At 39.3% G+C, this 17,778-nt stretch overlaps 1 protein-coding gene across 13 annotated transcripts in view; it reads right to left on the bottom strand.

Annotated features, from left to right (window-relative positions):
* EBF1 (EBF transcription factor 1) overlaps nt 1–17,778 on the bottom strand; it is a 394,047-nt gene that overhangs the window by 69,298 nt on the left and 306,971 nt on the right. For all 13 annotated transcript variants that reach the window (XM_021697812.1, XM_021697789.1, XM_044916873.1 and 10 more), the window contains one exon: nt 8,819–8,945. In XM_021697812.1, coding sequence (XP_021553487.1) covers nt 8,819–8,945 — 127 coding nt within the window. The remainder of the gene's footprint in view (nt 1–8,818; nt 8,946–17,778) is intronic.

The following is a 17,778-nucleotide window of genomic DNA, read 5'->3' as shown; positions in this document are numbered from 1 at the left end:
TCCAAATAGTTTATTGGCTTTGAAAACCAAATCAAACTAAATAGATTAGAGGTTCAAGACTTTATAGTGTTGCATTATGTTGGCAAGAATACATATAAAGCTCAGTTCCTACCTTTATTGTTAATAGCTTTCTAATCCTCCACCAGAAATTTATAGTTTGGAAATGGCAACACATCTTAAAGATTAAAGTCATGTGACAAATAGTTCATGTCCCTTAATAACCAAATCACATGCCTAAGATTGGGGAAGCTTATCTGCCTTTTCCTTCTATATGGTTTCATTGGTAGGAAATACTTTATATCCCTATTACATGAATGATGAATGGGACCGTTGGTTATGGTCTGTTATTTGCCTGGCTGTAGTCAATATGTTTTCTTTGGACAGGGATTTCTGTGATTTATCTCTCTCCCGGCCTTATCACTTATTAACTCTGGGTAGACAGGAAAAAGCCAAGGTTGTATATAAGGCCCAGTGGCCATTTAGACCTCTAATGTCAGTGAAAATATCCTTTTTAATGATCCTGTTACACTAGCTACTCAAGTCCTGATTACACTCCACTCCAAATAGGAAATAAAGGTCATATTTCTTGGAAAGTATGTACATAAAATATGCAAAATAATATGCTTCCTTCAGACCAGCTTTATTCTTTGCAGAAATGGCTTTCATTTTATAGATGTCACAGAAGTACAATGGGTACTTTTAGTGATTCTTGTTGCTGTTGTCCCCGTTATGGCACCAAGAGTGTTTAACTTTACAAATGCCAGAGGGTTCGGGATCACCAATCACATCAACATATCAGGAGCAATCACATTTTGTGAAAAAACTCCCTTCAGCTGAGGAGAAGAGGCTTGAGATTTGCCCTTTGGATCGCAAAAGCAAAAAGAATATTCTCTCTGCCTTGAATTATTTTCTTTGTGTGTAAATGGCTCATTTGGAGTAATATTCAAGACATGTGGACAGGAGCAGCCTGTTAATTTTTCTTTCTTCTTGAATCTTTTCCAATTAGGACACCGCTAAGGCAGAACTGCTAGTCAAGTGTTCATTACACAGCCCTCTCTCAGCTGAATCCTAAGTGAAAACAATCTGACGGAAGAGAAAACACACTCTTGCCTTCCTTTCCTGATTCTTCCTGAGTTTGCTTAGGCCTGTCTTCCTAACAATTAACATACGTGTAGAACATTACCCTTGACAGAACATTTTCATGCCCATTCTTTCTTTCACTGACACTCACAAGACCCTGGGGATGCTCAGAGGAAGAATGGCCCCTTCATCCATTAGGCTGAAGAAGCCAAAGGCCTGGTAGCCTTAAGCCCTCTCTCTCCCTCACCCCTCTGTCCAACCCAGCTCCAGGTCCTGTCTATTTCCTCTTCAATACCTCTTGAATTCTGTCACTTCATTTCATCTCCACCCATTACCACCTGAATCAAAGCCACCAAATCTCTCTCCCAGACCACTGCAATGACCTCCTAACTGGTCTTCCAATATCCATGCTGGGTTTCAATGTGCCAGCCAGCCAGAGATTTTTGCTTTTGTTTTTTTCCCAAATGCAAATCTAGTCACGTCCATTGTCCTTTCTGACACTTCAAAGACTGCCCATTGTTCTTAAGATGACAACTAAACTCCTCCCCATGGCTTATAAGACTTCACACAAACTTGTCCCTGCCCACTTCTCCAGTGTTCTTTGTCACCATTCGCCTCTCTCTTAATTTTGCAGCCTCGCTAGAATTTTTCCAGCCTTCCAAGATGCCACATTTGCTCCCATTCAATGCCTTTTTACACAGCCTCTATGCTGGAACACTCATTCTCTTTCTCTAACCCCACCCTTCTCCCACTCTCCACCTATTGCCAGGTTAACTCTTAATCATCCTTCAAACCTCAGCTCATCATTTCCTGAGGAAAAATATCTCTAACAGACTGGTTGGGGTACCTTTTTTTTATATGCTTTTTGGAACTCAGTTCCTATCTTTTTGGACACTCACCAAATTTGAAATAGTAAACTTATAAACATTTACATTCCCTTGTAGACCATAAGATCAAAGAGAACAGGGACCGTGTCTTGTTTTGCTCAATGCTGTTTTAGAATATTGCCCAAAATGGTTTAGAACATTGTCTAGAATGGGACAGGCAATCCACAAATATTTATAAGCCAAATGAATGAACAGAGGAAGTACTAGTTATTAGAACCCAGACCTTTTGATTCCTATTCTACTGACTAGAAATAAACAATTTCTTTAATCATGATGAAAGCTGACACATATTTAATACCAACCAAAATTTGCTCTAATGATTTTTGAAAATATTCTTATTATCTGCTTCTCTCTCTTTGAGTTTACTTTTAGGGAGCACTCACACTGTACCACGTACAATCAGCACTGCATTACCTATATTGATCCATTTATTTCTTAGACATAGGTAGGTACTATTAAAATATTCCCATTTTACATGCAAGAAAATGAAGAATTTTTATGATACAGATCCAACCCATATTTTTTTTAACAGAAACCCCACTACTATGTTCTCCTGTGTGTAAAACTTCAAGTGAAAGGGGATAGATTCTTAATTAACAGCTCTTATTTACATTCCATGTCATCCAGAGCACAAAAATCAATGAGGACCTATTGATCCTGGGCAATGTGTCAATCAATTATTAGAGAACATCTATTGCAAGTAAGATACTGAGTCAAGTTGCTTCAACACAGTGTACAAAATAATATAAGATCAGGGAAGGATAACTCTTTCCTTATAGAGCATGTGGACTTTTTGTGATTTGCACATTTAAGAATAGAACAAGAGATCTGAAGGCATAAGGAAGTGAATAATAAGTGAATGGCCTAAGCACATGAACAAAAGAGATCCAAGGATATAAACTCTTCTAGTCAATCAAGATGAGCCATAGGGAACATCAAAGTCACCTAGTGCAATTGGCTCATTTTACATTGAAGAAACTAGAATGTAGACCATGGAAGCAATGTGTCCCACAACTCACAGCCAGTTAGCAGCAGAGCTGGGGCTACCAGGCTTCCTTGTTCTCAGCCCAGTGCTCTGCCCACTATACTAAAGTGGCTAGAAAACACTTCAGAGGGGAAACAGAGTTTGAGCCTGATCTTACAGGGGAATTACCACGTCCAGAATTGCTAAATATGAAGTGAGCTTGCGGCCTAATGAGGAGACTGGCTTGAGTGAAGCGGACTGCATAGGAAGCCGTGAAGTTAGCCAAGCATAGGGGTTGGGCCATATCTCATATACAGTGGGCAAAAGGGGAAGCTTTCTATGCAGGGTAATGTTATGACTGTGGCTTTTCAGAAGCCTAACCTGACAATTAATTAGTATAAGAAGAGGCTAACAAACATGAGATTCATTAGTACGAACTCTTTACTTTGCCTTACAACTGATGACTTTGTTTATCCCCATGGTGGCAGCCTTCTTTGTGGAGGAGGTTTTCAAGAACTAGAAACAGAGGTTTCTCGTCTGGAAACTTTTGAACCTGGAATTGAATTATAACCCAAACACCTTTGTTGAAGAGGCTGGTGATGGACTGCACCCATGTTACTATGGCCTCCAGAGGAAGGGCTGAAATTTGAATGGAAACAAGAAGACACGTGTGTGTTTTTCCTGAAAAATCAGCACCAGAGAACTTTATAAATCAGGGCTGCCTTATTAAAATATTTATTGTTTGAGGCTATTCCTGAGAAAGTATTTATTACATCAAAATAGTTATATCAGTATTTATAAATCTCTTTTTCTTGCTACCTTATTCATACTTCGCTCTTTTTATTTGCAGTTGATTGGTGTTACTTGTTTCTTTTATTTATGGATGTCTACAGTTTTCTTACTAAAAATCCTACAGGACATTTCTTAGACCTGTAGGAAATGATGGTGAAGATAAACAATACACGTAGAATATTTACACCATGGTAGGGACTCAGCAACGAATGAATTAATTAATGAATAATAATAATGGCCATCATTTATTAATGGAAACCACTAGTATCTGGCTGGTGCTCATACTAGCTCATAAAAAGTGCTTTACATATATTTCCCTGATACTGAAAAAACCCCAGCAAGGGATTATTCCCTTGTAAAGAATAGGCAACTGTGGTTCAGAGCCATCACATGATGTCCCCAAAATAACCTCCATAGTAAGTGGAAGAGCTGAGCATTCCATCTACACCCATCACCTCTTGAACCCAAGCCCTTAATCATTAGGTCATATTGTCTCCTTGGGAGTGAGAGAGGAAAGAATGGGAGGAGAAAAGAAAAGGAGGTGGGGGGATGAAGGAAGAAAAAGGGAAGAAGGAGAAAACAAAAGGAAAGTGAGAAAAAAAGGAAAACTTGAAAGACATGGTACATGTCATCAAGTCCCACAGAGCACATTCAGCCCAGGTGGCCCCTCCTACATGCAAAGTTGTTTTAGGCATGAGGTACATACAGGAAGTATTTCCAGGAAGAATTTTCGTTTCAAAGTTAATTCTGAGACTAACAGAAATTTGAGTTAGTTCTTCCCCAAGGGCAGGAAATTTGGTGAAAAATCCTTAGAACAGTGGAACCTGGTGATAGAATGATCTGAGAAGTGGCCTAACCACGGTCTGAACTGTGATGTGATCATTCACTGGGGCTTTCACCAGCTTGAGGGCGGGCAGGCATCCACAGCTCTCCGTGCACACCTGAGCTAGTCAGACACCATCCTGGTGTCTAAGACCAGAAATCCTGGTGGCTTACTCTCCCAGTCACAGTCTCTCCAAAGATAGCAACCTTTCCAATGGAGGAAGAACTGCCATGATGTAAAACTGGATTTGACCACTTCTTATCAGGGAAACCAATTCTAGAACTTTGAAGAAGCATCGAAAGCCTCCTTAGAGTCCTTTATCAGCTCCCAAGGTTACTTAAAGCTTAGTGGGAGAGATCACAATTCTAAAAGATCCACCTCACCTAAAGATGTGACAACTGCAGGAAAACAAGCTGGGAGAAGAACAAAGGTATTGGGGAGACCTCTTTCTATGGCACTGGGAGTTTATGGTGGATTTACTTCCTGTAGGACTGACGGATCAGACACCAGGAGAGGGGTTTGAAAACAGTCCTGTCATTAGAAAGGGGTTTTGCTGCCTTCTGTCAGGAAACATTATTTAAAATTTAAAGTCAACTTTGCCCCCGAATTTACATAAAAATAACTGGACACAAGAAATAAGATCTGGGAAGTACTATTTGTTCTGATCAAGTTGGGATTCACTTTGCTCCCTTACTGATTGGGCAAACACAGAGACGTGCACATCTGGCGGCTGAGAATGCCTCCTGTGTCCCTGATCTGAAGAATCGATGATGGAGAGCAGCGTTCCCACTCCTTACAAGTGGAGCCAGCTTGGAGGCAATCTGTGTTTAGTCAAATTCTTTCCTCCCTCCCCAAAAAGTCTGCCTTTATTTGCATAGATTAGGCCATGCTGTTCCTGTCTCAGTTTTTTTTTTTTAAACAATTATGGATTTTTAGAGACTTCCACATATACACACCCAAACTCCCTCACACACTCAGAAAACTGCAACAGTGCTTAAGTTGGGGCTGTGAGTTTTCAGTCCCTGGATATTTCCCTTTTTTTTTTTTTAAGGGAAAAATTCCAAGTGACATTCCACTAAGAAACAGGAGGTTGGCTCAGCCTGTCCAGAAAATCAAGCTTCATATCCTGAAATGCTATGGAGGTTAAAGAAAATGAAGTGGGAGCTTCTGTGGGCAGACAGAAAAGGATGACTGCCCATTTATGACGACCTGAGTGGTTGTTTGGATATGGGTATTAAAGAGGGCACGTACTGAATGGAGCACTGGGTGTTATACTACGCAAACAATGAATCATGGAACACTACATCAAAAACTAATGATGTAATGTATGGTGATTAACATAATAAAAAAATATATATATATATAAAGAAAGAAAGAAAGAACAGAAAGGTTTTATGACCCATCTCTGCCTTGGTTGGTAAGTGGTGAGAAGCATAGAGGTAAACTGAGTAAATCAGAAGCAGCAGCCATGAACAAGTGACCCTGGGTAGGGGCATTTAATGCTAATCAAGAGGCCATGTGTAGTTCACCAATTAACAGAGATTCCCCTTTGTTAGAAATGATGTAAAAGGGGCGCCTGGGTGGCTCAGTTGGTTAAGCGACTGCCTTCGGCTCAGGTCACGATCCTGGAGTGCCGGGATCGAGTCCCGCATCGGGCTTCCTGCTCGGCGGGGAGTCTGCTTCTCCCTCTGACCCTCCCTCTCTCATGCTTTCTGTCTCCCATTCTCTCTCTCAGATAAATAAATAAAAAAATCTTTAAAAAAAAAAAAAAGAAATGATGTAATGTCACAGCAAGCTAATAGCCAACTCTATCAGTGGAGAAGTTTCTGTGCTAATTTCTTCAAAATTGTATTTCTCCAACACGGAGAGAAGTTAAACTCTCTCCTAAAATACTTAAAAGACTACATCTTCTTGTCTATTTCCCACAGTTTAAGGCAAGATCAGAAGAAGCATTTTTTCAGACTTTAAATTTCCTACACACGTACACACGTGCATGCACACCCAGGATTTCTCTCTCTTAACCCTAACTACTTTGCTGGACTTGCAAATCTGTCGCTTTTATCTTTGATCCTAATTCCTGTATGATACAGGTTTTCCAAGATGTGATTTCTTAAATTGATGGCAATTTTTCTTAATGGTTAAAAAAATTCCAAATCATAATGGGTCCCTAGCTATTTTCTTTTGAGAACTTAAGTAATTTAGTGGGGATGATTTTTTTTTTTTTTAACTTTTATGGCCAGGTGGCTCAAGGGGATATTTTGTTGAACACGGATCAAAAATAATTTCTTCTAAATGAGACCTGACCACAAAATGGAACCATTAATGGGCAGGGATGTTGTCACCAAAGCGGAATCATGCCTGATTACCTCTTGTACCTCCCACCACACAAGCATTTTCTTCTTCTTCTTTTTCTTCTCCTTTTTCTTGTTCTTAATAGCAGAGTAAATAAGAAGCCAGCAAGGCCTAAATGTTTTTGGCCAAAAACAGAGTCCAAACTCCTCAGAGAAAACATTTGGCCTCTGTGGTTTTGTAATATGTTCCAGAACACCGAGTTCAGTGAGGAACATTGTGAAAAACTCCCATCCATCGGAATGATGGTGGGGAATGTTACAGTATCAGAAGTTTCAATTGGTCCTTTTCCTGCAGGCCCATAATGAGGCTTGTAAAAAAAAAAAAAATAGTGCTATGTGGAAGTTCTCATGGGAAAAATGAATGGCAAGAAATCCTAGCTTTAAAAGAAACAGCTAATCTGCTAGTTTGATTGTTCTTCAAAACTTACGCTGAACCAATGAGCCTAATTAAAAACACTTGGCCTACTTCTATAAAGCATCATAGCTTTCTCTATGCTTCGTTTGTATACACCACAAAACTCCAGATAGACTATTATTTTTTCAAGTGCTCACTAACAAAGTGCTGACTTTGTTGGGATGGCTGAGCTAATTTCTTGAACTCAGTGTGAAACCTTAGCTAAACAAAATTGTGGTAATTTTCCTTAATTTGTAAAAGTGATTGGAGTGCAAACAAAATTTTCCTCTTGGGTCAATCCTATAATTTTCAATTAACTAAAACTAATCGTCAGGCAGGCACCAAACCTGCATTTTGTTTAAAGGACTGGGAGGCATTTCCAAGGGTCAGGATGCATTAATTGTTTTTATAATTTTGAGAGACAAGGAGAGAGAGAGAGAGAGAAATTGAGACTAACAAGTATGGTTGGTTTTGTTCCTAGTTTTAAAATACAAAAGGAAAGATGCTTTGAGTTAAAATGTCACAGCAAAATAAAACTTGTCCCTTTAATTGTATGGTTATAATTAGGATATGTTAACAGAGTTATCTCTTCACTGCTCTAGAGCTTCTTTGTGTGAAAGCAACATATGCTCTATACTGAGTCAGGACTGTGGTCCTCTACTGATTGAAGAAGGAAACGTGGGACAATTTCCTGGAGACAGCTACCTAGGGATGACAGGTAGTAAAGCAGAGGGCCAAGAATGTCACTATTCCCAGTGCAGTCCATGGACCAAGATCATCAGCCTCCCCTGGGAGCTTGTTAGAGAGGCAGAGTCTCAGGTCCTACCCAGAGCTACTGAATCAGAATCTGAATTATAAAAAGATCCGTGGGGGTTTGGCTAGCACATTACAATCTGAGGATCTCCTAAAGTACTAAAGTACACATTGGACACTTAGGCTGTGTGTGTACTTGCATTTCCACAGGGAACCTGCCTGGTTCTCTCCATCTGATGGGTGGTCAATTCACCTTCATTCTGCAACTCTAGTTTCTTACCGCAAGGCAGGTCCGTATGCCAAGGCTGTTTGGGGAAGGCAAAATGCACTTTACGGGAGAAGAAAGTACCAACCCAGAATGAAATAGGAAACTACCAATTTTCTAGCTATGACCAGGCTAGAAGAAAGTTGTACTTTTCATTGAAGCACATCCGTACTCCATAAAGCAAATAAACCCCAACGCAGAGGGCTTAACATCCAGAGAGACTCCGAATTGTCTAGCACTTCTTCCCCCTTTCCTTATTTCTCAGGCTGCTTCTTTAAGTATCCAACCAATTTTTTCTACTGATCCTCTCATTCAACACGGACACCCAGATGAATTATTAAAATAATGATGATAATAATAATAGCAAGACATTTGGTCATACATACAGTGAAATGGACCAAGCAAGAGGGTCCTAGAAATTAGATTTTAAAATAAAATGCACATGTAAACATACAAGATAAAGTAAAACACCCACAAGGCCAAGGTCCATCAACTGCAGTGGTTCTTACCTGTGTAAATGAATCTTCCCGGTGTCCCTTTGCAGAACTGTTTCGATTTGTAGGACAATGTGACTTCTACAACACCAGGGATGTGCCGAGGAGGGGTCTGCACACGGATGGCATGAGGAGTAATCAGCTGGGGAAGACATTGGGGAGGAAACTGTCACTGCGATATGTAAAGGACTCATTTCACAGCCTTCCCATCAACTCTCAGTAAACGTAGCTTTAAAACACATAATTAACCTGTCAGTGTTTACATACTATCTTGATGGAACCTGTATCAAAGACACTGACAACAATATTTACAAGTGCTCCGAGCACAGCCACAACAACTTTATCTGAGTTTCCCTACACAGCAGGCACTCTGCTTCCTGGTTTGAAAAGTGAACCTGGCCTAATGGAATGATTCATCTACTACAGGATATCCTTTGGAAAATCTCTGTTTGAGGCAGACACCAAATCAGAGCTGAGCTCTACCATGCCTTTCCAGAAGTTGGTGGGCCTGGTGTTTGAACTGAGCCCTTGAACATGTGGAAAACACAGAAGTAGGAAATCAGTGGGCCAAGGCACTCTGATTAGCTGCAGAGCACACGTATGAAATATCCCTAAAGACCATTTGGTGCATTAACTACCAGAGGCACAATCAAAGAGCTTTAAAGGGGAAACCAAAGAAACTGCCTCCCTGGAATAGCTTAGAGATCTGGCAGAATTAAGGACTGTCCATAAAAGGGAAATGGAAGGCTGGGGAGGGGGCCGCAGAATGATGACTGGTCCATTATGCAATGCCACGTGCACAATGAGAAAGTTCATTTCTGAACCCTGTTGGCAATCAGATTACACTGAGAAGCAGAATTTATTTTTTATTACTCTTATCTTTGTTTATATAACTGAAATGTTATTAATGGTCGTAAAACTGGCATTATCTGGTTCTTTGAAAAATCCAGCCCTGGTATTTGACTGGTTGACCTCTGATGGTGCTGGATTCTACACGTTCTCTCTCTACAGTATCTGCAATTGCCCACTTCTTGACTCCTATCAGTCATTTAATTCAATATTTGTGGTACTGAGTCAGTATACAATGGATTAGCACTTGGGTTCATACTAACTTATGAGGATAACTTAGAAAAAGTTTTTTTTTTTTTTTTTAATGTGCAAACCAGACCCAATTCCAGTGTTTTGCCAGAAAATTACAGGTGGCACTATGAAAGAACCACAGGTGACACCGTGAGAATCAAGGTGTCAGCCCTTGGGGCCCACCTGGGTAAACAGTCCTAACACCAAGTCCCAGGGAAAAGAATATGAGAAAAGTTGCTACTGTGAAAGTCCACAAGTAATTTCTGTCAAATGCTCTTTTTTGAAACATAAAGAAAAGGCCATCTCCATAAAAATTATTTCAACTTAGTAATTAGAAATGCCTAGCCCTTTCTGTACAATGTGTGGAGCCTTAGCTTATTTGCTGGAGATACACGAAAGATATTTCAGTAAGATCATGCATATGTGGAAGCCCCGGAGACTGAGTTCATCTCCATGGCTGAGTGTTTTGGAGGGCTAAAGTTTTAACCAGAAAAGCACACAAAAAGGTATTTACTTAAAATTTTGTCCTTTTCATATTTAATTTCTTCCAAAATCATTGCATTTTTTTCTAAAATAAGCAAAGTATATATACTTTAATTTAGCCTTGATGAATCAAGATCATCATTTGGAATACTCCTTATTATATCTTGCCGTAATATAGAAAAGCCTACTTAGTGACTACTGAGGTATGAGGGACTGTTTTCCCCTGCACTAAATGGCCTTAGATAACTATAATTTTTAAGTTATTTCTATTTTATTCAGTTTCTTGTCTTTTTTTTCCTGGTGTTCTTTACAACTTCTAATCTGCACTTCTAATCTGTAAGCACCAAAATCAGGAAATCAAGTTTACTATTGTATAGAGAACAGAAGAAGGAAAGAGCCTCTGAAGGGCAGTAAAAGATGATCTTCCAAAATCAAGCGCTGATGTTTAATCTCAACTGATCAAAGTGTTTTTGCAATGTTGGGAATTAACACTTGGTGAGCACCTAGGAAGTATCTACTACATGGCTGAGGAATTTACATACAGACACTAATTTCATCAAATCAATGACCAAATTATCATTATTGTTATTATTATCCTTTTTTTCCAGATGTGAAAACACAATCCTATAATTGCTAAGTTGCTTGTACAAAGATAACCCTTGTTAGTGCAAGTTAGAGCAAAACGTGACACCGATGCAGTTCAGAAAATGACTGGGACAAACACTTCCTACCTAATCATAGAGAAGAACTTGTTCATATGGAAACTTTTTAAAGGAAGTAATAAACTCAAATTTTTCAGATCCCAAGATGGGCGTAGGTGGTTTTTTCTATCCCCATTCAATATCCATGTTTCATTTGCTACCTGGTCCTTAGCTGTATTTTTGATGATGGAAGTTGCCATATTGTTAGATTCCAAATAGGTGGCATACTTCTATTTTTAAGAGTTACTTGGGATGCAGAGTTACATTAATTCACAATAACACTTAGGAGAACTTTTAGCCAGTTAGAAGATACTTCACCTGCCCTCCCTTTGAGGGGAAATAAATTTTAAAAGGTGGAAAGATATTAGTAAATAGATGAATAGAAACATCTTCTTACATATAAGGACTTATTACCAATGAGCTGCTACACCAAGTAACAGAATTCATGGGCTTTCTGAATTTATTATATAGGACTGCAGTGAAACTACTGAGTTAAGAGTGAGGTATTGACATAAAGCAGTAGGCTCAGGAAATTGAAACAGATTTTCATTTACGATTTCACTTTCAATTTTAATCAATCGCCTTAACTAAAGCAGAGATTCCTTCTTGAAATAACTGTCCTTCGCAAATGAGGTAGAATATGAATTATCATTAGAGAATGAATTTGTTGATGTTTTACTCGCCGTGGATGTTAGTCTGCAAAGAGCCTCTGGCATTGACATTTGATACTGATGCCTTACAGAGGAAAAACATTTTTTCTAACTTCTATCAATTTGAAAGCATAGGCTTATTTACTAATCATTCAGAGAATCATAGACTTTATTGCTGGAAGGAACTCTAGTAATCATTTAAAACTGACCCTCTCATTTTAACTTCTGAAGACACAAAATTCTAGAAAAATCTACTGGTTTCAAAACTTGACCCAACATGTTAGGGGAAAAACAGGGTCTAAATCTAGAAGTCTAGAACCCAAGACAACCACCACCAGCCCACCACTGTCCCAGGATGGACAATTTCCTACATCGTTCTAACCTGCTTGAACTGAGGTAGCCACTCCAAGAAACAGAACAAGGAAGGGCTCTGGTAAATCTAAAATTTCCAAACTCCCATTATTGGAATACCATTTTCTCAGTTTTGTTATAACTGTATATCACCTATTACAATTATGTACTTAATATTTAAAAAAATCAATTACTTTTTTTGTTTAAAATAACTTACTTTTTTTTAACAAGGTATCTTTTTTTTTTTTTAAGATTTTACTTATTTATTTGACAGAGAGAGAGACAGCAGGAGAGGAAACACAAGCAGGGGAGCAGCAGAGGGAGAGGGAGAAGCAGGCTTCCGGTCGAGCAGGGAGCCTGATGCAGGGCTCAATCCCAGGACCCTAGGATCATGACCTGAGCCGAAGGCAGACGCTTAACGACTGAGCCACCCAGGTGCCCCTAAAATAACTTATTTTTAAAGGAAACTTTATATCACTCTCCCAACTGGAAAACTGGTAGCTCTGCCAAAATAAGAAGGTAGTAGAGATGGTAATTTAAAGTTAATATGATGTTGTTAAATTCTAACTGAATAATGCTCACAACCTGAAGGCATTTACTGAAAGGGGAAACTAGTGTTAGATGCTACAGACTTATTTGTCCCAACTCAGACTTACTCCCTTAATATTAATCTGAAGATTAAAAGACAAACAAAAAAACACCTTTCTCACTATGTGATTCAGTCCTGCCTGATGTCTGTGTCAAACCCAAGGTTCTCTCCTATACCAACAGAGACACATGCTCCATACTTTGGGAAATGCTGTTCTAAGTGATTAAAGAACAGATTAACTTAACTCCGGACTTAACTTCCTTAAATCACAAGCCAAACCAGCTGAGCTAAATATAAATATTCTTATGAAACTGTAGCATCTGACACTACTTTCTGCCTTGTTGGAAGTCTCTACTTTCCTCACTTCTGTGACACTAATTATAAGACCTAAGACTTGCGTGTCTGATGGTTTACCAAAGCACTTTCACATTCACTATCTTTTAAAACCCATCCTTGCAGGATATGTATTCCAGATGAGAAAAGCTGAGGGTCAAACAAGTTTAACAAATACTGTCTTGAAACACTAGGAAGAAAACCTGTATCTTCTGCTTGTAAATAAGTGTTTTCTAGAGTTCTTCTTTTATTCATTGGTCCTGTTTTCCTCACTTGCCAACTTTTCCTTTCTGCCAACTTATTAACTATTGAAATTTTACAAATTTTGTTCTATATTTTCTTCTCTTTTTACTCGCCTAACATTTCTTGAGTTTACTCATTGGCTCAACCACCTCAGTTAGACTGACTTCCAAATCTACACCTGTAGCTTTGATTTCTTTGACCACACACCAAATTTTTATTAGCAACAGAGTAACAGAATCTCCCCGAACACATCTAATTGCTGCCTCGATCCCAACATGACCCAAGCTAAATTTATCATCTTACTACTTATAAATGTATTGTTTGCTCCCATGTTCCTGCTCTCAGTTAAGGGAATGCTATCCTTTGAATCACCCAAAATAGGATCATCTTTATTTTTTCTACCTTCAGTTTTTCTTTTAGTCATTTTGATTTTTCCACCACTGACCTCCATTGGCTCTTTGCTTTACCACTTCCTTCTGTTCAGGTTGTTACCATTTCCTACTCTGAGAATTACAATAGTACAATTGCCTTTGAAACGGTCTCTCTCTACTACTTTTTTGCCGGAATTATCTTCTTCAAATACAACCTCATTATGTCGTTGCCTTCAAACCCTCAAGTGCCCCCTTTACATAGAGTATATAATCCAAACTCTTTGGCACAATATTCAGGGAACCCTAAGGCCTGACAGCCAATCTCCCTTTCTAGTCCTACTTCCCACTTTGCTTTTACCCATTCTGGAGAGTAGGGCACGTGGATACATGAAAACACCACAGCCTTGCCTAACATCTTTGCTTTGTTCATGTCATTCCTTGCCTACACGTTCCTCTACTGATATTCTACTTATTCTTTGAGACAATGTACTTTCTTTTCCAATAAGTTTTACTTGGTCTTAAAAGTCAGAGTTACCTGCACCTTTGTAAGAACTTATATAATTATGACATGTATTCTGTAACATTTAATATCCTTTTTTGCTCTGTGCCGTAAAGATTTTCCTATACATTTTTCTCTCATTAGACAATTCCTGAGATCGGTGACAGGGTCTAATTCATATTTGTATCCTCCAAAGTATTTAACTTAATGCTCTATATACAGGATATTTCCAAAATATTTCTGAAATAAATACTTACATAAATTAGGCCAGAATTCTACAAGAGGTTTGACTCCGTTAGGCATAGTGATACCTATCCATAAGAGTTCACTGTTCCTAACCTGATAATATTTAACTGTCATTCCCTAATTAAATTGCTCTTAAAATGAATTATCCAACTGGCTTAGCACTCAGGTCCCTGCATGAGACCACTGCTCAGATTTCATCTAAGTGGTAAAAGAGAAGAGGATGTCTAAAGATCTGTGTCTCTTGTGAGAAGGAATAAGAAGAAATAAAAGAAAGAAAAAAGGTTAAGAAAGTAATACTAAGAAAGCAGTCCACAAAAAAACAATGCTAAATGTTAACTGTTTGTTTCTGGACAGATGACATGTGATTCATCTTCTCTCTCTCTTTCTCCTTGTGCGTGCGTGTGTGCTTACACAGGAAATAATCACATAAATAATTCTAGAATAAATAAATTTGTACATTCGCAGGTATTACTTTTATTATGAGAAAAATTTTACTTAAGATCAAATGTAGAATAACATCAGTTTTGTGCAATAGGTACTGCATTTGATTATATAAGAATTAGATCTATGTCTGCATGGAAAAAAGACTAAAAGCAAAATCATCAAAGTGTCAAGAATAGTTACCACCAGATTGTAAAGCTATGGGTAATTTTATTTTCCTCTGCATACCCCTTTGAATTTTCTAACTTCTCAACAATAAGAATGCATTAATATTATAATCAGAAGAAATAATTTTTAGGGGTGGCATTCCGATGAAAAGATACACATGGTCTCTGCAAGGCCCAGGAGAGGCTGCCAGCACACCAAGGACATGTGGCAGCAGGGATCACATTCCTTCCAAGCTGCTGGTGTGAGCATTTTCTCTTTTCCAGACTCAGAGCCCAAGAGCAGATGAGTGCTACATCGGCCGGCCAGGTGAGGCACGCTTGTGGTGAGAGATGGAGCACAGACATGGGGGAGGTGGACACGGCCTATGCTCCACCAAAGCACGAGAAACAGGAAAGAGGAGCTCTTCTGTGGATAGACCAGAAAGGGAGGAAGGTGGAGGGTGCAGGGAGGTGGGTGCAAACCTCCAAAAAGGCAGTTTGCAAATTCTGGAAGCCCAGAAGAAGGGTCTGGGAGAGGGTAATTCTCTAAACAGTTTTTATAAAATCCTTTCGAAGGATCAAAAGTGGGATCCGCATGGGAGGTAAAGGAGGGTACCTAGTATTTAAAAATGTTAATGGAAACATGTTGCGGAATTGTGGGGGAAAAGGGCAAGTCTTCAGAATGACTTTCTTCTCTGAGAGCCAGTTGACTTCTAGCTCATGCTAAATGGAGGACGGTGGGGACCTTGATGGTGGCTTCTGCAACAGTGGCCTTTTGCTGTCATCTAACTATGTGCCAAATGCTGTGCAAGACTCCTTCAGTGATACTGGGTATTTACCCCAAAGATACAAAAGTAGGGATCCGAAGGGGTACGTGCACCCCGATGTTTATAGCAGCAATGTCCACAATAGCCAAACTGTGGAAAGAGCCAAGATGTCCATCGACAGATGAATGGATAAAGAAGATGTGGTATATATATACAATGGAATATTATGCAGCCATCAAAAGGAATGAGATCTTGCCATTTGCAACGACGTGGATGGAACTGGAGGGTATTATGTTGAGTGAAATAAGTCAAACAGAGAAAGACATGTATCATATGATCTCACTGATATGAGGAATTCTTAATTGCAGGAAACAAACTGAGGGTTGCTGGAGTGGGGGGTGGGGTGGGAGGGATGGGGTGACTGGGTGATAGACACTGGGGAGGGTATGTGCTCTGGTAAGCGCTGTGAATTGTGCAAGACTGTTGAATCTCAGATCTGTACCTCTGAAACAAATAATGCAATATATGTTAAGGAAAAAAAAAAAGAAGAAGAAGAAGGTAGCGGGAGGGGAAGAATGAAGCGGGGGAAATGAAGCGGTAGACGAACCATGAGAGACGATGGACTCTGAAAAACAAACTGAGGGTTCTAGAGGGGAGGGGGGTGGGAGGATGGGTTAGCCTGGTGGTGGGTATTGAGGAGGGCACATTCTGCATGGAGCACTGGGTGTTATGCACAAACAATGAATCATGGAACACTTCATCTAAAACTAATGATGTATGGGGATTAACATAAGAATTTAAAAAATTAAAAAAAAAAAAAAGACTCCTTCAGTGATTTCTGTCCTGCAGCGTTAGGGGCAGGGATGGGCATTAGCTGGCTCGCAGATGTGGAAGATGAGTTTCAGGCAAGTTAAGAAACACGATCAAGAAGTGGCAAGTCTGCCTGACCAAGGGCCACCATTGTACATTGTACTGTCCCTCCCGACTGCTGTTCATGGTTTTTCCATAATTGCTGTCACGTATACTTTTCAACCTGTCTCCACTGTTGACAGGATAGAACGAGTCCTCAGCTTCTACATCCTTAAAGGTTCTGGCAGCACAGTAGTTACTCAAAATAGCCTTTTTCATTGTTGAGAAGCTAGCTGAGAATTATTCCTTGGCAAAACAAAAAAGCAATTCCAAGATAAGCCTTTATGTGTGTTTTCTAACCAGTGGGACTATATGAAATAAATGCAACTTGAAGTTCCAAGCCACAAAGCCAGAAAAATAACTAGGATTACTAGAAAGCACACTAGTGAGTTTTCCTTGCTAGCCTTAGAATCCTAATATTTTAGCCTTAATCATTTTCAACACACACACAGTCCAAACAAGCAAAGACTTAAAGAGAAGGGGTAAAAAGGAAGGAAATTTCTTCTTTGGAGAAATAATTAACATTCAAGACCAGAAAAAGCCTAAAGTGGGCTCTGGTGCAGCAGTCTTTAGGTGTTACCCACCCAAGGATCTGGGTTCTAACATACACTGGCCCCACCACCCATTGTCACTCTCTGTGCCTCAGTTTACTCATCTCGCACTGCACTGGCCTATCTGCTCTGTGGGAGTGCTTATAATAATGTTAAATATGCTTTGTGTTTGGGTAGAGCTTCTCTAGAGGCCCTAAAGCTCTTTCCAGATTAATTTTTTAATTTATGTATTAATAATTCTCACAGCATTCTCCCTCCTCCTCAATTAGGATAATAATATCCATCTCTTTTGAGATAGGCAGGGGGTGCTGAGTGATGGATGCGTGAAGCAGACATTTAAATAAGAAAACTGTAACATAAAAGCATAATTAAAGCTTCAAAACCAAATTGACTAAGGATTTTTAAAGAGACACCACAGTAGTAGTGACCAAACAAGCAAACTTATTTTTCCTCCACTCTGGAACATTCATCTGTCTCTAGTTAAACGTGGTGTTTAAAAAATATTATTTTCAGGAGTTCCTAAAGCAAGTTGAAATATGAAAAGTGTATATTCGTGGCAACTGTACTGGCTAAACCTCCATATTATATCTCTATTTCCCTGAAGTGGATACAACA

Source organism: Neomonachus schauinslandi, chromosome 7 (genome assembly GCF_002201575.2).
Source record: "Neomonachus schauinslandi chromosome 7, ASM220157v2, whole genome shotgun sequence".
NCBI classification, from domain to species: domain Eukaryota; kingdom Metazoa; phylum Chordata; class Mammalia; order Carnivora; family Phocidae; genus Neomonachus; species Neomonachus schauinslandi.
The sequence above is the reverse complement of the archived record's forward strand: the minus strand, read 5'-3'. Positions and strand labels throughout refer to the sequence as shown.